The sequence below is a fragment of the Neolamprologus brichardi genome, chromosome 19 (assembly GCF_056152115.1).
Source record: "Neolamprologus brichardi isolate AB-2024 chromosome 19, ASM5615211v1, whole genome shotgun sequence".
In the NCBI taxonomy this organism is placed as follows: Eukaryota; Metazoa; Chordata; class Actinopteri; order Cichliformes; family Cichlidae; genus Neolamprologus; species Neolamprologus brichardi.
This window is the reverse complement of record NC_142122.1, coordinates 13261887-13289603: the sequence shown is the minus strand read 5'-3', so window position 1 is coordinate 13289603 and position 27717 is coordinate 13261887. Positions and strand designations below refer to the sequence as shown.

Genomic DNA, 27717 nt, shown 5'->3' with positions numbered 1-27717 from the left:
TGTCAGAGGGACAGCTCAGGTTGAGTAGAGAGACAAAAAAGGTTGAGATGGTTTAGACACGTGAAGAGGAGGGATAGTGGATATTGGAGTGGATAGGACATTAAAAATCGAGCAACCAGGCAGGAGGAAAAGAGAAAGACCTCAAACAAGGTGCACAGATATAGGGAAGGAAGTTTTTGTAGAGCAGCCCCTAAAGGCAGCATTTGAAAGAAGAAGATCAAGAAGAAGAACAACAAAAAAAGAGAAGAGGACATAATAATATAAAAAAAAGACAACGCATGCAATTACATTTGCTAATGTTTGATCTATGTGTAGTTTACGTACTTGTGCTGCAGTACTGTTTACTTTGCAAATAAATGCTGTAGAGTAAATATGAAATCATGAATCATCATTAATTCCTGTGGTATTAATTTTATTCTTTTCTGTAATGAACCCTCCACGGCGATGGGGGCGCTGTCACTCAGTGTCATTCAGTTAAACCACCCTTATGACTGTTGTTAGCTAAAGAGGAGGCAGCTTCCTATACCGCATGGATGGGTCACAGTGCAGTCGCAGTCACAGGTCAGTGTGTTTGAAGATCTGTGACGTTTTCCAGGACAGGCAATAAACCAGAAGTGCAAGTTGTGTCTCGTCCTCTGCATCCCAGCAGCGAAAATAATTTATGAGGACTCGGTCGAGCCATTGGACTGGGTGTGTTTCATGTGAGATATGAAAATGTTATAGTTTTAGTGCAAGAAGAAGCTAACTGTTAGGCTGTAGACGAATAAAACGGATGTCGTGTCAGCCCTGTGGTGCCTGTGTGGTGTTGTCAAGTCTGAAGTTCAGTGCAGGTAGAGTTCATGTGGCTAATGCTGCTAGCTTTTTAACTGTGTGGTGCTAAGCTGCAGTAATGGACGTACTGTAACCAGCTATTGTATTTATAGTCTAAATAAAACTTGGTATTTCCACTTTTTTATTTGCTTTATTAATTAATAGATGGGAAATTACTTAGCTTTATATTATTGCAAAAATAACTAAAGCTGCAATTTTGTCTATTATTTAATGACTGGGCACTTCTGGGAAGATCAACAGACCTACTCACATCTCTTATATCATTCAATTTCTAGGCTGAGTAAACACTCTCCGGCTGAGCTTGACTGGCGCCCCCTCCAACCACAGTCTCTCACTGGTGTCTCAACAATGAACTATGGAAAGCCTCAAGCACTAACTGAAGAATGGCAAGATTTAAGCGCAAGTCTTGCATCACATTAATTGCTCTGGTGTTGCTCATACTCGCCATAACTGTGTTCTTAAGTGAGCTAATATCACGGGACTCTCCATTCAGCAGCCCAGCCGATATAAAGGGGTTTCCCAAACCAGAGAGCCGGGAAAACCGCAACAAAAAACCAGAGGAGATCAAAATGAGCAGCGCTGCTCAGTCAGACAAGGATGCAGAACTGGAAGTGACACTGAGGAAGTTCCCTCCTCCAAATTACTACCTCCATGCCTTCTACTACACGTGGTATGGAAACCCAAAGATTGATGGAAAATACATACACTGGGACCATCCGCAGCTGCCACACTGGGACGTTAAGGTAGCTCAGGGATATCCACAAGGGAGACACAGCCCACCTGATGACATTGGAGCCAACTTTTACCCCGCTTTAGGGGTTTACAGTTCCAGAGACCCCTCTGTTATAGAGGCTCATATGCAGCAGCTGCGTACAGCAGCCATTGGTAAGACATCAAGTCACTTTTAATTATATACCACATTTAAAACAACAGGAGCTGAGCCAGAGTGCTTTCCAGGCAGGCAATGCAATGATGTCAAAATATGAATAAAAAGAAGTCATAAATAAAGTATAACAATAGAAATAACACTAGAAATAAAAGTGCAGTAAGAAAAATTTTAACGCGTACTTGACTAAAAGCTAGTGAAAATATATACAGTGCTGTATAAAAAATATTGCTCCTTTCCTGATGTCTTAATTTTTTCACACTGTACACATTTCCCAGAAAACATCTTGATCCCCAAAACCTTCAGTAAAATATTCTGTGGACTGAACTTTTTGGAAGGTTTGAGTCCAGTTACATCTGGCATGAAACTAACACATTATTTTATTTTTTAAAAATCATCCCAACAGTCAAACACGGCGGGGGTAGTGTGGTGGTCTCAGGCGGCTGGATGACTTGCTGTAATTGTCGAAACCATGAACTCTGCTCTCTACTAGAAAAGCCTAAAGCAAAATGTCCGGCCATCCTTTTTTTCCCTAAAGCTCAAAGAAACTTGGGTTTTGCAGCTGGAAAATAATCTTAAACACATCAGCAAGTCCACTTCTGAATGAAACAAAAACAAAATGAAGGTTTTGAAGTGGTCTAATCAAATCCTTAAACAGGCCGTCCATGCTGGAAAACCCTCTAATGTGTCTGAATTTTAAAAAAAAAAATGCAAAGAAGAGTAGACCAAATTCCTCCACAGGGATGTGAAAGACTCATTCCTAGTTATTGCAAAAGCTTGATTGCAGTTGTTGCTGCCAAGGTTGGCACAACCAGTTATTAGAATTAGGAGATAATAACATTTTTCACACAGGGCCAGTTAGGTTTGGATAGCTTTTTTTTTCTCACCCTTTTAATAAATGAAATAATTTTAAAAAAACAGATTTTTGCATTTATCCTGGTGTGGAAATGTATTTGAAGTCTGAAGCATATAAGGGAGCCAATACTTTTTCGCCACACTGTATGTCTTTATCTTTAGAAGTGGTTTATTGTCAGTTAGACATGTGCTTATGTGGGTTCACGGAAAATTCCAGCTGTTGTTGCCCTGGTGGCAGTGACAGCTGGAAAAGCCTGTTCGCCTTTGGCTTTTAGGCGAAAAGGTGGTGCTGAGATAAGCTGATGGAGGATGACCTCAGAGACCAGGAGGCCAAATAAATCAATGCAGTTAAGCTCAAACAGGAATGACATGTTGCCTATTCTTTGGATCATTCTGAATCTATGTAGTGAGCTACAGACATTTATAGGTTAGTGTTTAGTTTTTCACACAAAATAAACATATTGTTCCCAACTATCAAACAAAAACTCTTCTAATTGAATTGTGTTGGCAGCTATGATAATAGTGACACACTGATACAAGGAAAGCCTAATAATATTGCTCCAATACAGATTTATTACACATTTACATTAAATGAATCCAGTTATCTTTATGAATGTCCATCTGGGTGTTTTTCTTTTAGCTTTTGGATTTCATATTGATACTGTAACTGTTTATTTTAAGGTGTCATTGCTGTTTCCTGGTATCCTCCCAATATGAAGGATGACAACGGGGACTCAACAGACGACATTGTGCCTTTGCTGTTTGAGGTGGCTCATAAATACCACATTAAGGTGTGTGTATAGAGATTGCAGCAGTTGCTTGAATGAAACGTCATTATTTTCCTAATGAAAGGATTTGTGATTGTGAACCCCTGTGTGTGTGTGTTATCTTTGTCATTATTTGTGTGTTATAGGTAGCTTTTCACATTGAGCCATACAAAGGAAGGGATGAAGTCAACATGTTCACTAATGTTAAATACATCATTGAGAAGTGAGTAGTGATTTTTCCCACAGAGTCATTCAGATGTCATCATTAATGTTATCTGCATGTTTAGATTCATCTTTCTATTCCTTTGACATCTGGTTGTTTTTCCCATCCCGTCCTCCACAGATACGGAGAGCACCCGGCTTTTTTCAAGTACTTGACAAACACTGGCAAACTTCTTCCGCTCTTCTATGTGTATGACTCATATCTGTTGAACTCGGAGCAGTGGGCCAAGCTGCTAAAGCACACGGAGACCAACAGCATCAGGGATACCCCGTATGACGCCATCTTCATCGCGCTGCTGGTAGAGGAGAAAGACAAGAGAGATATCCTGACAGCAGGTTTCGATGGCGTTTACACCTACTTTGCCACTAATGGTTTTTCCTACGGTTCCACGCAGCGTAACTGGGCCTCTATAAAAGCTTTCTGTGAAGATAACAACCTGATGTTCATTCCAAGTGTAGGCCCGGGATATATCGACACGAGCATTCGACCCTGGAATTTCCAAAACACTCGAAACCGCATCAATGGCAAATACTACGAAACCTCGCTGAGTGCAGCACTGGAAGCCAGGCCTGATTTTATCTCTATAACATCCTTTAACGAGTGGCACGAGGGGACTCAGATTGAAATGGCTATTCCAAAAACAAGCCAGACGGTGTATCTGGACTATCTGCCCAACAAACCATCAATCTACCTGGAAATAACTCGCAAATGGGCGGCGATATTTGGTGGTGAGAGACGAAAGTGGCAGGAATGAAAATGACTAAGATCCATAGCAGATGTTTATTCATGGGGTATAAACAAAATGAAAACTAAATGGAGTTCTGCTTGCTGAACGCAGAGCAAAATGCAAATGAAGACCAACTTTATAAGAAAAGCCAAATGATTTGCAAAGCCGTAGGCAAGTGAACCACTTACTTATCCTAATTTTGGCTGCGCTGATGTATGTCGTTTTGTTGCACTTGAACGAATTATTGTGAATTTAACTGATGTCTTATTAACGCTTGTTTGCACACCCTTGTACATTTTTGTTATTCCTGGATTTTCACCAGCCGAAACAGCATAGGCATGTTTTGCAGTTCTGTGATCTGTGACTATATTAGACCCGAACAGAAATAAAGTGCACTCTGGAACGAGGCAGAGACACGAGTAAACAAAGCAGTCTGGTGGAATAAAGCTGTTGCCTCATTCTGCTTTCAACTCAGCTTCAGCCCAAAATACAGTACAAGAAAATAAAAAGACGGGGAAAAAAACCCTGCAACATACATTTTGACATTTCAAAGACATGTCAGTTTAAAATCTGAGATGAGTCATAATGATGCAAACAGCGGCGGGATGGAAGGATAGCAGTTCAGTTGTTGAAACAGATTTGTAGCTGAGGGAATGGAGGGCAAAATCAAGATTGGTTTTTATCTGTGCAGTAGATTGCCTTCTTATTTATGAGCTGTTGCCATGGTACAGTACAAGTCTAACAGATACTTCTCTTACTAGACGTGCTATCGGTGCATACAGCTGCGTGGCCACAGCTGTTTGCCTGCATCTGCACAAATCACGCATTATGTTAAAACTGCCCCCGCAGCAAAGCCATCTCTCCACTGAAAACATACAGTGGTCTTTTTATTCTTGCCTCTTAATTTTCAGCCCAGTCCTTCTTCCAGATCACTTGAACTTGTGAGAATTTTTGTTGGTGGTGTTTCGGCTTCCGCAGCCATACAGCATGTTTACCCACAGGTTTATAAGCAAGCATGGCTGTGAAAGCCATTCAGCTTCAGCTTGGATTCCTGGAGCAGTTCGCAGCAAGTTTTAAGGACTGCTATAGATCACTGTCTAATTGTACAACCCAGCATCTTCTCAGTTGTACGTCCTTGGCTGGCTGCAGAACATTTGCATCCAGAATTTGCTGACTTTTATTGGAATTTATTTTTGCCTCGATCCGGGCAATTTTCCCGACGCTCCCAAATCAGAATATTACTGCAACAGCTTTCATGCTTAAAAGTTGGCAAGTTGTGTGTGTGTGTGTCTGCTTTATTTTTCAATTAAATGCTTTTTGCTCGTTTTTCTTAAACGGTACCTTTGGTGATTGTGGCCAAAAAAGCCAAATGAGCTTCACCTGCACACAGCACTTGTTTTCCAATTGGCTCCGGCTCATCCAGGTGTTGCTTTGCCTACTGAAGTCAAACTCAAAGATCTCGTCTTCATGTCCTCTTGCCTTGCTGTTGTGCAAGGCTGCCTTTAATCCGACGCTGTGTAAGAAAGTTTTTTTGGAGTTTGACCCATGCAAAATCGTATTAATGCACTTCTGAATTTAATCGTTAATTTTGAAATGAACCCTGTGATGACTCCTCCAACTGTTTTGAATTACAACATTAAACCACTAGAGCAACCCTGTAAATGATTAATTGACTGGCTAAAAGAAATCACGGGGCATGCTCAAGGTTTAATGGGGCAAACTGTATCTGTGAGCCTCTGTATAGATAATTGAACCTACTTTTTTTGTAAGTTGTTTTTGCATGTGATTTAAGAATGCGAAAAATATTAAATAAACTGGCTGAAAATTAACAGAATTGTATTTTTGGGCCTCTGAAGGTGGCTGTGGTGCATTATCCTCACTAACTGGCAATCAGACTTCAGCTTTTACATCACTGAAAGATTAATTTGTACAGACCAATTGAGGTGAATCCTTTTGATCCCGTGCCTCCTCTCAGCAGAGATGACTGACCTGTTTATTCAAATGAGAACCTTAAACAGACGATTAAAGTGTAATATGGTACTAAAGCGGAATCGCAGCATCCCACTCAAACTAGCGCTCCGCCACAGCCTGCAGCTGCATCCACGGTAAACAGAGCAAGGTAGCGCATGGGCAGCCAGCAGGGAATTATTCCACATCGCATCACATCCCTGAGCATACATGGCGCCCTCGCACACCGAGATATGAATTTAGTGTGCAAGCGAACGAGGTAGTCGCAATTTCCCCCTCGTTCTGTCTTTCTTTCTTTCTTCCCCCCTTTTTTCACTTGCAGCCATCATTCTCTGCGTCGGTGTGCAGCAGCGGAGAAGATTCAGCGCACATTGCTACAGTAGGTATCATCATTTTTTCGGGATCAAGACGATGGATGCGGGCTCTATTGCTGCAAACACGGCGTGCGGGCTCGATTTTTTATTCCAAACGCATCCACATCTTCCGTATGTTCCTATGTGTCTTTGAAAGTGAGGAGGAGGAAATGAGAAGAAAGCTTTATTTTGACTCACGCCTGTCGCGATGGTGAGTAAAATGCTTGGCTGAGTCTTTCTCCCCCCCATCCTTGCATCCTATGTCTGATCTTCTACCTGATTTTAAAGGCAAATCATTTGTAGCTAATTGCAAACGCCAAAAAGAAAATGCGCAAAACAAATGTCACAAATATAGACCGCTTCTCGTTTTCCCCGGGGTGTTTGATTGTACACTGCATTTTTAAATGTTTAATGCACTAGACAGTTCACACACTGCAGGGGACATGGATGTTTTTCACCCGTGAATGTGACTTGTATTTCAAACCTTGCCCTCATAGCTGCAAATATTATACCCTCCGCGCGCGCTATTATCTAGGTTCTGTTAGTCAGCACTGGAAAATATTCCAGTGTATCTTTATTATTCCCATCAACTTCAATGCAGTGTCACGCCAAAAGACAACCATTTTAAAGAGTGGCTCCACTACAGCGTCACGTTTTGAAATGACCTTCAGTGCTCGGTGGCTGGAAATTAATTCTCACCTGAGATGGAGTGTCCGTTTTCAGCCAGTGCGGGGCTCCTTCTAGAAATTTGAGTTGCAATCTAAAGACAACAATTTTGGTGTACATGTGCAGCTTTAGCCTTTGCATACCCGTTACAAAACGCTGTTTGGGATTTGAGATTTCTGTGACTGATATTGCCACAGAAAATGTGTGACTGCGTTTTTTCCTCCCCTTACTGCTCTCCAGCCACTTCAAACGTGGCCTCGCTGCAGACTACTCACCCATGCGGTGCTCTTTCTGTGTCCCAAATACATCACAATGCATTTAACAAAATCACAGCTATGCTTTTTTTAAAATGTGAATGAGCTGCAGGAGTCTCATTTTGGTGGTTTAGAGATAGAAAGACATATCTAAATAAATAAATAAAACATTGTGCACCTTCTTTAAATAATCACACTGGAGACACTGGAACTTCAAAGGCCTGACCTGATCATTGCAATACAGGTCAACCTCCATCCTATGGGGTGTTTTATATAATTGACACCAGCACATCATGGCATGCATGGGATGCATCCTCTGTTAACCACAGAGCTTATCACTGCAGCTCACAGGAGGCATGGTTGAGTGCTGTAAGAGGATTGTCCCTACATGAAAATGTATTGATACCATAAGCCTTTAAAACGAGTGGCACTCATTTGGCTCTTATCTCACTCCATCTCTGACTTGTGTGTCCGCTGGCTGCATATCTGTGTAACAAAGTCAAAGATTTGGATGAAGCATGGATGCATGTTACCCTTTCCTTTGATTTTACTGATTCAGATATGTTTCAGGGATGCATGGAAGAAGGTTCTCAAGGTTTGATTCTGCACTTGGCATGTCAGGCTTGTGTGGCCTCTGTGCCAAATGCAGGTGTGCTGAGCCCCAGAGAGCTCTTCTATTCTTCTCAGCCTTAAGATGGCAGCATTCTCTTACAACACACAGTGGATACCCAAAATAACAACCTACATCCATGCCTAACTGGAAACTTTTAGAAGATATCTAGGACTATCTAGGACTAGCTGACTATTTGTGTAAAAACTTTTGTTTTGTCTTATACACTTGTTTGTAGAGATTAAGCTAATCTCTGCATGCAGGCTGGAAATACAAGCTTTCTCTGTGGTGCTATGAAGTAGCTCAGTGGGCACAGAACATAGGGAAACCCACAAAGTAATGGAGTTTGAAAGAACCACAATTGAATTAAGAAATGTACAATGCCTAGCTCAGTCATGGTGAGTGTGTGGATGCAGGTATTTGACAGTTAGCCAAGTGATGACAGATATGCTTCTTTTTTCTTTTTTTTTTACAAAAATCCATTGCTCTGGCACTTGTCATGTTAAAAATTATAGACTGACAAATACTATAGGCCTATTAAAAAGTTTTATCTCAACTCTGCTAGTACTGTCAGCTACTCTTTCTACAGTCTTGATACTTCTAGGAGCATATTTAAGAGAAAAGAACAGACCAAGACAGAGGAGGAATAACTAGAAAGCAAACAGTGACATGCTAGGTAGCTTAACTGGACAGTCATATCCCAAACCTCCATGTGGTTCCACATGTGAAAAAAGCTATTTTCAAACCGGAAGTGCAACATGGCGAAAAGTCAAGGACATTCAGTGACTATGGGTGAAATTATCACTGCAGGAAGTTAGTGGAGCCTGGGGTAAACATTTTTCAAATCCCAGGCAACTGATTGAAGTGACTACTAATGAGAATGCAGGATATCACTAATTAACATATGATCTGGTGGTAAATATGGCAACCAGAATTTGAAACATCCGCAAGCCACCAGCTGCCAGCTTTAAAGCGACACGCAACAGGAGACTCAGTCCCAGTGTGTACACAGCTTAAGGATTACAAAGTTTCTATACTGGACACAGACGATAGTAAGATATCCAGTACAAAAGAGCATAACAGCCAAGTTACAACCAAAAGCAGCAACAAATAATCCTAACCAAACGCGATATGTTGTCGCAATATTAAGGTCCTACACCACAACAAGTTACTAACAAAGTGTTCTACAGTTTATAAGACAAAAGCCTTTGGGCACTGATCCAGTGACTCTAATCAAGGAGCCGATTACAAGTCAGGGACAAGCCAAGGAAACTGGAGAACAGTCCTCCTACTCTCTCAACCAAAACCATCTAACTTAACCCTAGCCTTTAGGCAGTTAAAAGTAGGGGTTAAGTGAGTGGCGACTGGTTAAACCAGTGATCCCATCAAAACCACTGAGGTGTTCCCAAGCATATATCTCTACCCACATTAATGTAACAGTTGACTCAGTGGATTCCCTACACATAACCTAGTGTCTTAAACCTAGTAAGTGAGTTCAAGAACCACCACTGCACTAAAGAACTCAAAGTTCATGAGCTAACAAGAACTGGCTGACGAAGCTCTCTCTGTCCAAGCTTAAAACCTGTGTGTATCCCCGAGAAAATTGTTTTTACACTAGTGATAAAAAAATAAACTTTCATAGGAGCCAACTAACAGGAAAGTCCAAAATAAATTCATATCACTACTAACTAGGAAAAAAGCCACTAAACTAATTTGTTATGCCAAGACTGATTATAGCATACCTGTGGTCAAGTATGGAGAGAGTAGGCAAAATGGGAGGGGTCATCAAAGTGCTTGCTTTTTGTCTCTTTTTCTGGCTTAATAGATTCTCTCTCATTCTCTCTCTTTGCTCGTGTAAAGGAGGCATCATTAAGAAGACCAGTAAATTCAAGATCAAACACACTTCATTCAGTCATTAAGGATCGTTATTATTCAGCCTAAGAGCAAAGAAGCATCTTCTAGCTCCAACCTGCAATTTGTTTTCCTATGAGCACCGAATCACAGAGGGGGTTAATCCAAGCTTCGATCCGATGTAGGAGCTGTTCCCTCAAATTCCCACAACCTCTACTCTTGCTTGGATTTCAGCATTCAGTAAAATCCGCCAGGTTTGTATTGCAATATGTTGTAGGAGGCATCACAGTTTTATTTAGCAGTTTTATTTGAGCACCGATGCAAACTATTGTCTTACACACCACACAGTATATATTCATACCACTAAGTATTTAAAGGCACAGATTCTGTTCAGAGTCAATGATCCGGTAGACATTATTACATGTTGGTAGTATGTAAAGCCTTATCCTGATTAGATGATCAGTCCTGATGTTGTGTCCTGCTTACCATGTGGTATTTTTCTCTTTGGTTTGCCCTTTTTAGGACAGAGTATGCCATCTGCACCTTTTCACAGAATTCTGCGACCCCTTCTGCTTGGTACTTTTATACTGGGATGCTTTGTGACTCTGTTTTTGATGTATTTTAAACCATCTACAAGCTGGTTATCAGGTCCTGTAGAGTCAACAGTATCCACAGACCGGGTCAAGAACCTCTTCTCCACCAAGAGCGATAAAAACGTGACCACTGTGCTGATCTGGCTCTGGCCCTTCGGACAAACGTACGACCTGAGCGTCTGCAGCTCTCTCTTTAACATTGATGGCTGCTTCATCACAGCAGACAGGAACTTCTACAATAAGTCTGATGGAGTCGTCATCCATCACCGGGACATCAGCACTGACCTGTCCAATCTGCCGCCGCTGCAGCGACCGTCATTCCAGAAGTGGATATGGATGAACTTCGAGTCGCCATCACATTCGTCCCAGCTGCCTGGGATAGAGAACCTGTTCAACCTGACTCTCAATTACCGTCAGGATGCTGACATTGAAGTGCCTTATGGGTCCATCGTAGCAGCGGAAGGGGAAGAGGATTTTGTACCACCCAGCAAAAACAAGCTGATTTGCTGGATTGTAAGCAACTGGAACCAGGATCACGTGCGGGTGAAATATTATAATGAACTCTACAAACACATTGAGGTTCATGCATATGGACAGGCCTTTGGAGAGTACATCTCTGACCAAGACTACTTCCCCACCATCGCCAGCTGCAAGTTCTATCTGGCGTTTGAGAACTCCATTCACAAAGATTACATTACAGAGAAACTGTACAACCCACTCTCAGTGGGGACAGTGCCAGTGGTTCTCGGCCCACCCAGGCAAAATTATGAGAACTTTATCCAGGGAGACTCCTTCATTCATGTTGACGACTTCAGCTCGCCCAAGGAATTGGCTGATTACCTGCTGCTCCTGGACAAAAATGAGGAAATGTACCTCAGGTACTTTGAGTGGCGGCGACACTTTAAAGTAAAGAAGGCCTATTTTTGGGCAGAGCACACATGCCTGGCTTGTGATTACTTGCGAAGGCACAAGGAATACAAGGCATTCAATAGCCTTGATAAGTGGTACTGGGGCGGTTAGAGATTTGAAGGGCTGTGTGTGAGGGGCTAAGCAGCCAAGTACACAGGTAAAAAAATCTCTTCAAAAAGGGTTTTCTTTATTTTGACCCTCAAAAAGTTCAAAAAAGACTAAATTCAAAAACATAAGTAGCAAGCCCATAAAAGAGGTCAACTAAATGTAACTCTACAAAAAGTAATTTTCAGAAGCTTAAACAAACAAAGTGGACATAACTTAACTCACAAACCACCCTAATTACAAAGACACAAGAGAGTAGCTTTTATAGTGGTTTGGCCAAACCGTTTACACACAATAGGGGGAAAACAAAAACACACTCTAATATTAACTAAGCACAGAATAACCTAAGTAAACCTAAAACATCCCTGTTCCTGATGAGCACATGGTTGGTCCTTCTGAGCAGGCCTATTGGTCTCAGAGTCCTCAGCCATGGCTTTTGCCCCCCACACTCCATACCAGTTGGTGGCGGTAATGCACCTTTCAGTTGTTTGCCAACCGCCAATAAAAATGTAGAAGAAGAAGAAGATCCCCCCTTTTTTCCCAGACAGGAAACAGCCACCGGCCAAACCCAGGTAACTCAAAAAAACCAAAACATAATTAATATAACAGAAAACATTTTTAGAAAAACCACACAATGCTATTATGTGCGCGCCTCATAATATCAGTGTTAGGTTTAACCAAATGATTAATAAATTATATTAATGAAGAAAACTGCAAAACAAACTAATAAAGTGAACAAATGGACTGATTTACCCATGTGTGGCTGATGCCATCACACTGTGTGATTTTTGTTATGTTGTTGAAGGCAGTACTGTAAGATTTTTGTCCTTCAGTTCACACAAAGGTTCGTTGCTGTTCTGTCGTGAGCAGCTGAATGGTGTCTTTCTATTGGTTCAGAGGCCCAGTGACACATCTAGCTTGTTCTTTTTTTGTCCTTTGAATTTTAGTTAAGCCTTACTTTGCCTTTTGAGTTATTAATTTATAATTTTCTATTTATTTTTTATGATTTACAAGTGCACAGTTTTTTTTTATTATTTCTGACCATGTTTTACTTAACATAACCTCATCTGCTGCTATTTTTTAAAAATGATTTTGTCCTATTTTTAGTGTGATTGCATGATTGTATAAACGTTCTGATAACATTCATGATGCAAGTTTTGTTTTTGTTTTTTATTATCCCCTGCTTATGAAGTGGCACAAGCTGACATTGGGGAAAGTGTTAGCTGGAGAAGAGGGGCTGACATAAAAGTGAAAATATTTATGTAATATTTATTCAAATGAGGCATTATATGATAAAAAAACAATCTCATCTGTGCTAGTGATGAATTCACCTATGCATTGTTTACTAAACTCCAATGTGAAAATGGTTCAATAGGGTCATGTACATATTGTGTATTTTTGGAATTATGTAGCTGTAATTTTTTTCCCATATTTTTATAAGTTTGCATTTGCACTGCTAATCAAACTGTTATTTTCACATACTTACACTAAGGCAGATGGTCAATGTATTTGTAGATTGGATTTGGTGATCTTTACCTTGGTATCCGACAGAAGATGTCACTGTTAAGTGAGAGGGAGGTTGCTAATTAATATTGCTGTGAATTGTTCATTGTCTTTTGTAATTTTGTCACGGTGTTTTGGATTCCATGTGGATGATGATGATAGAACAGCACAGAGCCATTGTACTGCAATATGAAACTCCCACACACACCTCCTCACATTGCATCTTAATTTGGAAAGTCTGTCATTTTTGACTGACTGCATTAAGCAGAAAGAGCACAAAATCAGCACGTAGTATAAGCATTTGCTTAAGCTCTTCACTTAGGTGCGGTACTCTCATCACACATTATAACTTAAAATGTGAAAGATGTGATCTTCATGGCTGCTGCAAGGTTACCCGTATTTTTGTATGAATCATCATACCTCAGTGTTGTCTGGGAGCGAGTGTTTCCATGCGATTCTGATTCTTTTAGCACTGCACCACACCCTTGAGACCACACTACAAAAAGACAGCTCGGTATCTGCATATATCGCAGATATTGCATCACATTCAGATGTTGTCGGAACGGCTAATTCACTAAACAACAATGCATTGCAACAGCACTCAGCAGCTATTAACAGAGATTTATGTTTTTTACAGAAAGTACTGTACAAATTCTTGTCAACATTTTATGCAAGATGAGCTTCTGTGTCAAAGTATAAAAACAGTGAGGTTAACATTTCTTCAATTTCAAAGGGACCATTGATGTAAAATAGGATGAAACCAATTATTTTTCTTATGGAGTATGGTTCCAAATGCCATAGTGGACTCTGTATATAAACACTGTAGTGAACTGAAGTAGGAATTGGATCAAACCAGCCCAAAACACAGATCATTCCTTTATGTCTAGCAGACAGCGGGAACTCCAGCAGCATTGTATATATTTTTCATGGTAAATCTCTTTATATCATGCAGTTGTTGTCTGGAAGTGACTGTGACTGCGCTGTACATTTGTAAGTAATGCCCGGTGCTTTGAGTGGCTGTGAATTAAGTTAAAGGGAGAGACACTTGAAAAAGAATTAAGAGCATCTGAAATGATGCTTTTAACGGTTTTGAGGTGGACATTTTCATCAAGGGAGGCACTTTTACATTTGAGGAGTGATCTTTTTTTTCTTTGTTTGTATTTGGTGGCAATCCTGTTGGCATGACCTAATTGAAAAAGTTGTGCCAAAATGCAGCAGAAATACAGCACTTTTATTCATTTCAAGTAGTGTGACTCACTGTGCCAGTTGTCGTCTTAGATGAAGCTATTGTGAGTTTATAAACTGTCCTCCAAGACCTTGGCACGTCCCACAGGATAACTATGAAGCTGCCAGTCATGGTTTCATATTGTACAGTCCAATCTCATGTATGAAAACAAAGCTTTCTTGTCCAATGTGGTTGGTGACTTTAAGAAAAAAAAATGTTTTTTTCATTTTATCTTTTTGGGCAGCATCAGTCTTCTTTATCTTCTTTCTTTTTTTCTTTTTTTTTTTTGCACAAAAACAAAGAAAATGAGCTGTGGCTTCTCTGTTGTCCAGTTTGAATCTGTGAGAGGTTCACTGATGCACCCAGAAGTGATTCTCTGGATGCTATATGACCGGGTATCCCCAAAAAAATTGATTTTGATGCCAGTTCACTGAAATAATCTGTTAGTCAATCAATACTTTTTTTGCCAAATCATTGTATTTTGCCAAATGTTGTGTTTTACTGTATATGTCTGATAGTGTCAAAATGAAAATAAAGATATGGACAAATGAGCAAACATTTGTAAAGTGTACTGTAGTATTCCTTTATTTTTGTTTTTTAAAGAGATGCCTGATGTGTATTACATGACATAGGCTGGATTATGCTGAAACTGTCTGGAAAAAAACATGTATGATGCTTGCTTTTAAACATTTTAAACAAGTTTATATATAAGTGAATTTATAAACTTGGCTAGCCAACATAGCTTAGCATAATGGCTGAAAACAGGACAACTCTGAGCTGAGCTGTACAAAAAGCAGAACAGCCATTTTAACATGGGGTTAAACAAATGGCTGTTTAATAACCATACATTGGTTTCCCCTGTAACTATGCTATGCTAAGCTAAGCTAAGCTGAGCTAAGCTAAGCTAAGCTAATGTAAGCTAAACAGCTGCTGACTGTAGGTTCATTTTTTTGGACAGAAATCACATTGGTATAAGTTGCATAATTCTTTAATTGCAGGATAGCAAAAAATGTATTTCCTATTACAGTAAAGGGGCAATAAAGGGGTTCCTTTAGTCAATCGAAAATATTCCTCTTTAGATCAACTTCAACGCAGTGTCAAAGGCAACCATTTTAATGAGTGGCTCTACTATAGCATCACATTTTGAAATGACCTTCAGTAGCTGGAAAGTAATTCTTACCAGAGATGGAAGACTACTCATGCATCGCTCTTTCTGTGTCCAAAATACATCACAATGCATTCAATATTTTAATTCTAAAATGTTAATGAGCTACATGTGGTCACAGTTTGGTGGTTTAGAGATAAAAAGGCAGATCAAAATAAAATGCAAAAAAAGTGCTCCCTCTTATGATAATCACAGTGGAGACACACATTATAACTTAACAGGCTTGATCTGATTACTGCAATACAGCTCAACCTCCCACATATACATATATTATTTGGTAGTCTACTAAAAGTTCCAGTTTTAGCCAAATAATGAAACAGTCAAATTATAACAAAGGGTCACATTAAACATTGTAGATTGACACAGTAGACTTATTAAAACGTTTTTATCTCACCTCTACTAGTACTGTCAGTTATCCTTTCTGCACCCTTGATATTTCTAGGAGCGTATGTCCACACTGGAAGCAATTTACTGCAATGTGGCAACCAGAAACCACAGAAAGTCAAGGATATTCAGTGACTATGAGTGAAATGATCACTGTGTGGAATTTTTTGACTACCAGTAAGAACACAGGATATCTCTGATTGACATACAAATACAGTTACTTAAAATGGTCAGCTGATCTTGACAACACCATGGTGGATCTTTGGCAAATCCTCGGCTGGTTCTTGACCAATGAGATCCCCTGCCTGTGATATGTATAAAGCCACCACAAGTGTTAATGCCCCTAAACAGCACTGAAGAAAACCAGTGCTAATGTCTTATGTATACACCAGTAGAGGCAGTGACAATGGAAGCTCATTCATTTACATCTTTCTACACTGCTTATTAATCCATTCTATGTTAAAGGGTTCTATAATTCAAAACACTGATATAGGTTAATTGGCAGCATACAATTTAGAGGTTGTACACACTGAACAAGCGACATACAGCAGAAGACACAAAGTGATGTCTAAAGAGTTTGGAAAGAAAAGCATCTGGACTTCTTTAAGTTGCTTGAAGACGTTTCACCTCTCATCCAAAAAGCTTCTTCAGTTCTAAGATCAAATGGTGGACAGTCCCAGATTTAAGTCCTAGGGGAGTGTCCCCCAAGTCGGTCAAGAACCCCCTGTTGATCCTCCACCTAATCAGACGAGCCCAGGTGTGAAAACAGGTGTAGGTCACAATCAGCCAAGGGCTGTATCCCAATTCAGGGTCTGCAGCCTTAAAGTACACAGCCTCAACGATCCTCAAGGGCCGCGTACTTAAAGACCGCTAAGGCCGGAAGTGCGAGGCTTGTGAAATGGGACGGTCTAGCCTCCGTTGCGCTGCCCAGGTTGCCTAGCAACCATGATACTAACAGCTGGAAACGTTTCATAAAGCTTTGTTTGACAGAAATGAAGGAGAAAATCTTTTGTTCATTTGTTTGTTTGTTTCTACATGAGCTTTGATCATTCTCTGTAAGATTAAGGTCAGCTACTGAACGGCGTATAGTTTAAAGTAAAGGCTTTAAAACCAAGTTAGTACAAACGTCACTAATGTCACATAACTTTGCCGACATGTGGCCAACAATAATGTTTTAGTGTTCTTCGTTATTAAACATTTGCACATAAATAAGTGACATAATATTCAGTACTGACTTATAGTTTACTCTTCGGGCGCCCCTCATCCGCCGTTTTTTTCGGCAAAATTATCCACACCCACCGCCGTGCTATGCATTCTGGGATATGTTGGGCCACGAAGTCTACACCACCACGTCCTTAAAATTCAGGGAAATGAAGGACGCATTTGAGGGCCGCATTTCGAGCAGCCTTCGAATTGGGACAGCCTTCGTCGCGTCGCTGTGACGTAATCGGCCTTAAAATGCGGCCTTTAAGGCTACAGACCCTGAATTGGGATACAGCCAAGGTTTTGGGTGAACCCGCTGTGAAACCTAGCCCCACCCTATCATGTGATTTCCTGAGTTCAAATGGCCCAGGATGTGAGTGGGCGTTAAGGGGCCTGAGAAGGATCTCAAAACTGGTCTTAATGCCCACTATTTAACTTCACTGTCACATGTTTCTATACAAAAAGTGTAGTCAAAATTTAAACTTGAATTGTCAGTGACAGGTGTATTTTAGATGTGACACAAGGGCAAGTGAGAAAAAGAGCACTCAAACTGCGCACCAATAATGTATGTGTTTGTATTCTGTTCTAAATAAATATAAAAGAAAAATGTGGGGGGTCTGTTCTAAAATTTTAATGACATTTCAATTCATACAGTGTCAAAACACAACCGCAAGGTGCCTCAAGGGTCTTTTTATTGTGACGTAAAGATCCTCCAATATTACAGAGAAAACTCACACTGTTTCTGTTCTGTGATGAATTCTGAAACATGACTGAACCTCTTCAAATAAACCGTTCCTCTGAAAATGATCAGTTAGCTGTTTTATAACTTTTCTTTCAGGAATTTTAGAGAAAAGGGAAGTTTAAAGAGCAGTCCATGCAGGTGGGTTAAGTGATGGCTTTTTAAGTAATGGTTTAATTACTGGCACCTTAATGTATGTAGCCTATTATTAGAGATAGGTGACATTTGGGATTAAAGCATTTGTAGTTATTGAAGTTAACTCAGAAGAATTAATCAGAGTGCAAGAGTCCAAAAATATTAATAGTGTTTAAAGCAGCTGTATGTAATGATGAGTCTGTGAGATGGTTACTAGTAATTTTTCTCTAATGGTTGAATTTTTATTTGTGAATAAATTCATAGAGCTCTGAATTTTTGTCAGTGCTGAAAAGAAAACTAGAGCTTTTTTAAAAAAGAAAAAAGAAATGAGCAAAAAGCTCTTTTCCAGGCTGGAGGTCTTCTAAACTACTGAGATGCCAATTTGACTCCAGCTTATCTACTTTAAGGTGGACCTTTGAGAGTTAAACCAGGGAGTACAGTGACTTTCGAGAGTTTAGGTAGCTGCTCTGCACTGTGTTGGCACATGGCATTGAAGAAGATAAAAGTGGAGGAATTATATCCTTCAACTTAGTCACAGCACTTTCAGAATGACATCTACTGTAATGAAATTTATTTCTCACCTTAGTGCAGACGTTCCCAAAGTGTGGGGCCCGCCCCCTAGGGGGGGCGCAGAGCCATTGCAGGGGGGGCGCGGCATGAAAAGGGAAAAAAAAAAAAAACCAACGCTTGGACACTGCTAGCACGGGCGCCCACACAAAGGCAAAGCAGGAGATGAAGCATAGCTGAATATGTTTCCAAACCAACTTCATTCTAAGCCAAAGACTAGAAAATATGGTGAAGCATATCTTCCCTTTGGTTTCACCTGCACAAATGCTGAGGTAGGTCTCCTTGCAGGATTGGTTTTCCCTTCGTTGGGAGCAGCGCTGGGCTGTTTAAATCATGGACAAACAGTATCCCACATTCTTGATTTGTAGTTCACAAACACTTGTTGTAATGACTAACTACTCCTGACATTTTGGAGATGTTAGCTCTTTATACAGTAAAGTTACAGTGGGATACAAATAACATCAGGCTGATCCTGCCACAATTTGTTCCCCCGGTTCAAATCACGGACAAACAGCGTCCAACAGTTGTTTATGTTTTTGAACCCATTTTGCAGAGGGATTTTTTGAAAAATGTATTGATAGCAATGTTGAATATTATTACACAGAAAAAAACAACTACATGTAAAATAATTACACCGTGATGCCTCTGCCTATGTAAATGGAGGGACAGTAACTGCATGTATATGTAAGCGTGTAAAACCTGCAGATAGTCAGATTAACAGTATTTCGTCTCTATCTGCCATTCTGCAATTCATCTCATGTAAACAATAACGTGCACACAGCGTGACGTGAAAAAAGGCACATACCTTTGACATTGCATGATGAACTCTGTATTCCTCATCCAGTAAACGCAAAAAAGGAGTTTTAAAAAATCTCCATTCTCGGTGATTCGAAACGCCGTTTACGTGTGGACGAAACAGCTGCGTTTTCAAAAATACCCGTGTAGGTGTGGACATAGCGTAAAAGAGTTAGTAGTTTATTTTCTTACTACCTGTAATTTATTGCAGATTACTTGTAATTATTTGCTTAATTGTTTACTAAATGTTTGAGGTGTGAAATAAACCGCAATGGAGCAAAATATGGGTGTGTGTGGTTGGAGGATGTGTTCGTGCGTGCGTGCGCGTGCGTGCGCGCGCGTGAGGGGGGGCGCGAACATTTTTCTTGTAAAACAAGGGGGGCCCAGCAAAAAAAGTTTGGGAACCACTGCCTTAGTGCAATCTATTATTGTAAAATTTAAATGTTAATAAAAAATGATGAGATAAAGAGAAGCCAATTCATCTAATAACCAATTAAATGCAGAGTTGAGGCTGTCATTTTCAGCATCTAAATGGATATTAAAATCACACACTATAATTATTTTATCAGAACTAAGCACTAAATCAAATAAAACCTCTAAAGTCTAAAAATAAATCCGGGGTGAGGTGAGGCATTATAGTAGAGAGAACCAGAGCTTTGCACTTGCAACTAAAGGCAATCCTCTCATGCCAATTACACACTGGCTTTCCAAATATATTAAAAGTCCTAGCAGCATCAGTCACAGTCAACATGCTTGCTTTAGACATTCGATGCAGTTGTCTGCCACTAATATTAGTATATCACCTCAGTGTGATACATTTTAATACTTATATGTAATACTAATATGCTTTAAAAGGTATACCCCAAACACAACAACAGATATTTGCTGCACAAAAAGTACCCAATCTTTCAGTCACTAAATTAATACCGCAGTAGTTATGCATATATAAATGTGGCTTTATATGTATGTACTGTATGTATTATATAAATATCTTTATAGGTACAAAAACAGCACATTCTGACAGTTTAGACAGTTAACACATTGCATTTTAAAATGCAACAACTGGCTGAGGCCCTTCCCTGCTTTCCTAAGATTGGCGATAAATAAATGAATAAATAAACACATTACTCATACAATTCATAAAAAGTATTTATAAAAGTTGTCTTGACACTAATTCTGACAGTTCAGAAATCATAAAAAGACAAAAAGAAAAAGTGTGATTGCAATTATTTTGAGTTTGAATCAACCATCAGCTATATTATTGAGGAATTACCTTTGAATGAAATGAATGAATGAAAAGTAGTGATGTGCGATACCACTGATTTCCTTTCCGATCCAATACCAAGTAATATTCAGGGTGGTATCGACGATACTGATCCGATACCGATACTTTGTACAAAAACGTATTTTATTTATTGTTTCTCAAATTATAGCGTCATAATGATTACAGGACATCAGATTACGTGTTCTTATCACTTAATAATGCAGAGTTCATCATACAGAAATAAAAAACCTGAAGTTGTGCGCTATTTGAACACCTTGCCTGCTTGCAGCACTAAAGGACTCCGTGAGAAACGTCTGTCTCGCCCTAGCAGCACCTGTCCCTCTCCTCCTCTTCAGTTCGCCTCAACATACGCTCGTCATTATCTGTGATATGATTTACTCTGAGGTGTTTGACAAGGTCAGTGGTGTTGCGGCAACACCTCACTTTTTTGCCACATGTATCGCAAACCACGTCTCAGCTGTTTGTGGAGGTAAAATACGTCCGCACATGACTTCAATTACGCTCAGCCATTGTTATGAGTGCACACGCCAGGGACTGCCACACATTTATACAGCCGTATTTCGCACATGACTATGAAAAGTGGAAGAGGAAGTAGTTCCTTCGAATGTAGACAATCCGAATGTTATAGTTCCTTTCCACTGTGTTCCTGTTAATGATAAACTACAGATTTACCCTAAATTACTAAAATATCATGAAAATACTATCAAAACTTTTGGAAGCTAGAGAAATCAAACCTTGTGTGAAGAAAGTGCGCTCACTTAGAGACACTCTACAACTGAGTGAAACGGGCATGTTTATTGTGAAAAGTAGATACATCCCAAGAGAAAAAAATGGAGGATTCCAAGAAACTGAGAAACCAGCCTGATAGCGTACCTGTCAAACAGGGTTGATAGCATACCTGTAGCCAAGTAAGGTGAGATTACGCAGTGTGGGAAGAGTCATCAAAGTGCTTTGTGTCCACCAGGTTTGTATTGCGTAAAAGGCTTCACAGTTTTATTTATGATATTCATACCACTAAGTGTTTAAAGCCATCAATTCTGTTCAGAGTCAGAGGTCCAGCAGACATTATTACATGTTGGTAATATGTAAAACCTTAATATGATATGATGGTTAATCTTGATGTTGTGTCCTGCTGTCCATGAGATTATGTTCTTTCTCTTTGGTTTGCTCTTTTTAGGACATAATATGGCATCTACAACTTTTTACAGAATCCTGCAATTCCTTCTGCTTGGTACTTTTATACTGGGATGCTTTGTGACTCTGTTTTTGATGTATGGTAAACCCTTTATAAGCTGGTTATCAGGTCCTGTAAAGTCAACCGTATCCACAGACCGGGTCAAGAACCTCTTCTCCACCAAGAGCGATAAAAACGTGACCACTGTGCTGATCTGGCTCTGGCCCTTCGGAAAAACGTACGACCCAAGCCTCTGCAGCTCTCTCTTTAACATTGATGGCTGCTTCATCACAGCAGACAGGAAGCACTACATAAAGTCTGATGGGGTCGTCATCCATCACCGCGACATTAGCCCTGACCTGTCCAATCTGCCGCCGTTCAAGCAACCGTCGTTCCAGAAGTGGATATGGATGAACTTCGAGTCGCCATCACATTTGTCCCAGCTGCCTGGGATAGAGAACCTGTTCAATCTGACTCTCAATTACCGTCAGGATGCTGACATTGAAGTGCCTTATGGGTCCATCGTAGCAGCAGAAGGGGAAGAGGATTTTGTACCACCCAGCAAAAACAAGCTGATCTGCTGGATTGTAAGCAACTGGAACCAGTAACACATGCGGGTGAAATATTATAATGAACTCTACAAACACATGGAGATTCATGCATATGGACAGGCCTTCGGGAAATACACCTCTGACCAAGACTACTTCCCCACCATCGCCAGCTGCAAGTTCTATCTGGGAACTCCATCCACAAAGATGATATTACTGAGAAACTGTACAACCCACTCTCAGTGGGGACAGTGCCAGTGGTTCTCGGCCCATCCAGGAAGAACTACGAGAACTTTATCTCACGAGACTCCTTCATTCATGTTGACGACTTCAGCTCGCCCAAGGAATTGGCTGATTACCTGCTGCTCCTGGACAAAAATGAGGAAATGTACCTCAGGTACTTTGAGTGGCGGCAACACTTTAAAGTAAAGAAGGCCTATTTTTGGGCAGAGCACACATGCCTGGCTTGTGATTACTTGCGAAGGCACAAAGAATACAAGGCATTCAATAACCTTGATAAGTAGTACTGGGGCGGTTAGAGATTTGAAGGTCTATGTGGACCTTGTTATATTGTTGAAGGCAGAGCTAGTGTGTAATAGTGATGAATTCACCTATGCAGTGTTTACAAAAGTCCAATCTGAAAGGGGTTTAACAGGGTCATGTACTTATTGAGTCTTTTTGAAATTATGTAGTTTTCTTTTGCAATGCTAATCAAACTGTTACTTATCTTTACATACTTACACTAATGCCGCAATCCAGATTTCTCGGAACTCAGATGTCGAAATCAGGAGTGACTTCACTCCCAAGTTAGTGTGTATGAAAAACAGCATTTGTTTTTGTCCATAGCAAGGTAGAGTCATTCAGGTATCACAGGCAATATAACATAATAATTGCTTTTTGTGCTTAAAAAATACATTCATGGCTTATTTAGTAAGTCACAAATATACAATAGTGGCAGTACAGATTAAAAGTTTAAAATTTTACTACTGTGTACATTTAATGCAGCCATCATGGACCCTTAGTTTCGGTCTACATGGGCTGCTCCAACTATCTGAGAGGGAAATTCTACTTGAGGAGGTGCTCCAGATTCAAATTCCGACTGGGAACTCTAAAATTCGGATTTCCAACGTCTCCAGGCACGCACCATCAGACAGATGGTCATTATGCATTTGTAGATTTGAATTGGAGATCTTTACCCTGGTGGTATCCGACAGAAGGTGTCACTGTTATGTGAGAGGGAGGTTGCTAATTAATATTGCTGTGAATTGTTTATTGTCTCTTGTATTTTTGTCACAGTGTTTTGGATACCATGTGGATGATGATGATAGCACAGCACAGAGCCATTGTACTGCAATATGAAACTCCCACACAAATTTGTCATTTCTGACTGACTGCATTAAGCAGAAAGAGCACTTAATGAGCACATAGTATATCGACTTGATTAGGCTACTTATTTGAGTGATGCACTCTCATTGCACTTTATGACTTCAGATATATAGACTGATATTGTTTCAGGGTTTCGGGCAGACTTTGACATATGGGTAAAGTAAGTATTAACTAAGATCTAATGAAATTGGCTCCCATGTGAAGAAAACAGTGAAAGATGTGATCTGTTTTCATGCTTGCTGCAAGGTTATCTATGTTGTTGTATAATCATCATACCACAGTGTTGTTTGGGAGTAAGTGTCTTCATATGGAAAATGTGATTCTCGATTTTTTTTTAATTTATTTTTTAAATATAGCGTTACACCTCATTCTTGATGTGTCCACTGATGCAAAATAGAATAAAACCAGTTATTTTCTTATGGAGTATGGTTCCAAATGTCATAGTGGACCCTGAAATTAAACAATGTAGTGAACTGAAACAGGAATTGGTTTTTTTTTTTATCTGTTTTTTGGGTGTCTTCTGTCTCCTTCATGTTCTCTCTCTTTGCTTTTCTTTCTTTTCTTTTTTTTTGCACAAAAACAAAGAAAAGGAGCTTTTCTTTGTTTTTGCTTTAGCTTGTCTATTCTCCTGTTTAAATTTGTTCATGGATCGCTGCTGCACCAGAGAGTAATTCTCTAGATGCTATATGACCTGGTTTCCCTAAAAAAAAACGCTGTAGTGTTAAGGGTTAGGTGGGATGTTGTTTCTCCAGAAGGTACCATTTGAGGCCAGTTCACTGAAATAATCCGTTAGTAGTCAGTTCATGTTTTTTTTCGCCATCGTTGTATCTTGGCAGCTGCTGTATTTTACTGTATATGTCTGATAGTGTCAAAAAGAAAATAAAGATTTGGACAAACGAATGATTTTTTCTTCTTTTGTCCAGAGATGCCCGATCATAATGTATTACATGACAAAGGATGGCTGGATTATGCTAAAACTATCTGGAAAAAACATGATGCTTGCTTTTACACATTTGGAAATCCACTTCTATATGAGCAAGGTACCTACACACTGCTCCCTGGGCGCTGGATTGGTGGCTGCCCACTGCTTCACTGAGTGAATGGGTTAAATGCAGAGGAATAATTTCCCTAAGGGATTAATAAAGTATACATTATTATTATTAATATTATTATAAACCCAGCTAGCCAGCATAACTTAGCATAAAAATTGAAAACAAACAAACTCTCGTAGTGAAGCTGAGCTCTATAAAAGCAGCACAGCCATTTTAAATGGGGTTAAACAAATACATGTTTAATCCCCATACAGCTGTTTCCCCTGTAACTATGCTAAGCTAAGCTAAGCTAGGCTAAACAGCTGCTGCCGTAGTGTCATAGCGTTTATGCAGACATGACATTTGTATCAGTTGCATCTTGGCAGGAAAGCAAATAAGCTTATTTCCTAACTATTCCTTTAAATTTGTCTTATAAATATTGTGTCAACATTCTCATTTGGCTTGAAATATTTTGCAGGATGCTACCTAATGTGCATTCTTGCATCTATATCAAATGTCATTTCCACACTCAATGCCCACACTACATTGCCATGTAATACAGGCGGCGGTATAAATAGCCATCCAAAAGCCTTGATAGCTGATTGATGAGAGGGGCGAGAGAGTGTTGTGGTGGTTACAAATCAATCTTCCGGCTGTTGTTAGTTACCCCATATCCTCACTGGTACTTTGGTATTTCCAGTCATCCAATACACCACGCAGAGATGACACAGTTTTGTCAAGTACCTCCACTCAACGCCACAGGTCAACATGTAGGATAAGTTTGTGTGTGTTGCTGAGATCAGTGGCAGAAATAATCCATCCATGTCAATTGGGGATTAATGTGAAAGTTCAGACGGTGGTGGGGAGATTGTCCGTGCCACAGACAAGGGTCACTGTTCTTAACTGTAGATTTCACATTTGCTCTGTTGCACAGAATACAGAACATTTCACAATGGTCATATCAGAGATGACTTGTACCGATGAACCTGGAGGTTATTATCACTCACTTTGCACTTTGCATTTCCTTTCATCTTTCTTCTAGCCTCTATCCTAGTTTTTTTTTTTTTTTAAACAACCCCAATTCCAAAAAAGGGAGCTGCGTAAACTGTAAATAAAAACAGAATATAGTGATTAGGAAATCTCACAAATCCACATTTTTCACTGTATAAAACACAGAAAACTGAAGATGTTTAATCTGAGAATTTCTCCATAAGATTCTCCCAGAATATTTTGATGATATTATGCAGTCTAGACGATAACTGTTTTGTATTTGTAGATGCAGTTTTTTGTAGACTGGTGAACCTCTGCCCACTTTTGAGAAACTATGCCTTTCTAAGATACCCAATACCAACACCCAATACCAATATTGATGTGTTGCCAATTAACCTAATTAGTTCCAAAATTTCCCACCAGCTTTTTTTTTAAACATTTAAATTCCTACCACACTAATGAGTGTGCAGGGTTTTTTTTATAATTGTCTAAGAATCTGAAGCATGTTTACATTGCACTTGTTTATTTATGCTTCACTGCTTGTCTTTCAGTAAGCATGAAGCTACCATTACAGGATGGTGTTGCCGAAAACAGAAGAAAGAAGAGAAGCTTTCTAGAAGGCATGTTAGAATTTAAATACTTCCAAATGCCTGCAAAAATTCTAACATTCAGCACTACACTGTCATTCGAAGTGAAACGCTAACTTTACCTACAGCTGATCCAAATACTACAAAATAAGGCAAGTCATCAGAGAACATTTCAATGGGTTGTAGCAAAGTCCTTCTTCTACAAAGTCTCCGGCTCTACATGCCTAAGAGGTGACAATTCTGTCTCCTCTTTAGTAATGCGATCAGAGTTCTGGCTCTGTAACACATCTTGTCACTTGCTCATACCATGACTCACTTTGGTGAGAACTAGAGTGGGGATTGAGGAGCAGAGTTGGTGAAGGCATTACCCCGGCATTCACGGGGCCTCCCTGAAGGGGTGTAATGTTTTGTGATATTGTAGACTTAGTAGATTGTATCTTCCTCCCCCCGGCAACCCCCCAGTGTGGCTATCCTGTTCAGTTAGAAATATTGTGTTGAAAGCAGACTCTCCACATGGCAGAAAAGCACAGAGGCCTGCTCAAAGGGCAGCTTTCTGTGAGTCCACTTATTAACTACTGGGGCAGCTCCTCATCTCAATCTAATGGATCCCACTTATGCTGTCATCACCATGCCAACCAGCTGTCAGCTTTGGTGCAGTGAGGCTTTTGTGCTTCAGAGAGATGCAACTGTGTCGTGTTGATCTGTCTCAGTCTACAACAAGTCACCACCTCAAAGGAGCCACCAAAGTAAATGCTTCTCTTCTTCTCTGCGATCATTTGATTATTGTAAAGCCTGAATACATTAAGATAAGAGGACACCTGAGTCCAGGTCAAATAAAGGCCTATTTATTGGGGCTTGACAGGCCACATAAGAAATCTGTTGGCAGTTGCCCACTAGCTGACTTCAGAGGATTATGCGGGCAAAAAGGAATATGCAAGATCAGCAAGCTTTTTGCTTGGCAGAGTTGGTGCTGTCTGCTCTAGAAGTTAATAATCCGAGAGACAACAACCAGCACCTGCTTCCCATCAGATACAAATCAAAGCCACGATAATAAAATCACAACCATGCCTGCACAGATTATCAGATAGAGCTTCAATAAACAATAATCTCCGCTTTAATATCCAATGAATAACACTGGCGGTTGACATGCAATTTATTTCTCATGGTTTTCGTATTATGGCAACACACTCAGGGAGAGGAGTAAGAGTTTTTGTTTGCTGGAGAATATAGGTCACCTCCTCCCTGCCTGCGTGTCACATGACGACAGACATACAGAGAAGCAATGCAACAAAGATTAGAAGCTTTCGCAAGGCAGTGGCCGCACTGGTCCTACGGTTGGGTTGCTTGGTTTGTTTACATTTTGTGTGGCTTTTTGATTTGCAGCCACTGCTATGAAGAGCAG

At 40.1% G+C, this 27717-nt stretch overlaps 2 protein-coding genes and 1 pseudogene across 4 annotated transcripts; all 3 read left to right on the top strand.

The window, feature by feature from the left end:
* Positions 1-556: 556 nt before the first annotated feature.
* manea (mannosidase, endo-alpha) lies at positions 557-6106 on the top strand. Of its 3 annotated transcripts, none has more exons than XM_006798421.3 (5): positions 557-690; positions 1107-1716; positions 3254-3363; positions 3486-3562; positions 3683-6106. In XM_006798421.3, exons 2-5 carry the CDS (start codon positions 1215-1217, stop codon positions 4314-4316), a joined length of 1323 nt encoding a protein of 440 aa, XP_006798484.1. In that variant the 5' UTR covers positions 557-690; positions 1107-1214; the 3' UTR covers positions 4317-6106. The 3 variants fall into 3 exon arrangements, with proteins under 3 accessions (XP_006798484.1, XP_006798485.1, XP_006798483.1); XM_006798422.3 differs by having other exon boundaries at positions 557-701; XM_006798420.3 differs by having other exon boundaries at positions 557-830.
* A 131-nt stretch (positions 6107-6237) lies between these two features.
* LOC102786575 (4-galactosyl-N-acetylglucosaminide 3-alpha-L-fucosyltransferase 9-like) lies at positions 6238-14877 on the top strand. Its single transcript, XM_006798419.3, has 3 exons — positions 6238-6821; positions 10001-10245; positions 10514-14877. The coding sequence occupies exon 3, from the start codon at positions 10522-10524 to the stop codon at positions 11602-11604; it is 1083 nt and encodes a 360-aa protein (XP_006798482.1). The 5' UTR covers positions 6238-6821; positions 10001-10245; positions 10514-10521; the 3' UTR covers positions 11605-14877.
* Positions 14878-21784: 6907 nt separating this feature from the next.
* On the top strand, positions 21785-22860 carry LOC102786282 (4-galactosyl-N-acetylglucosaminide 3-alpha-L-fucosyltransferase 9-like; annotated as a pseudogene).
* The last annotated feature ends 4857 nt before the right edge of the window (positions 22861-27717 follow it).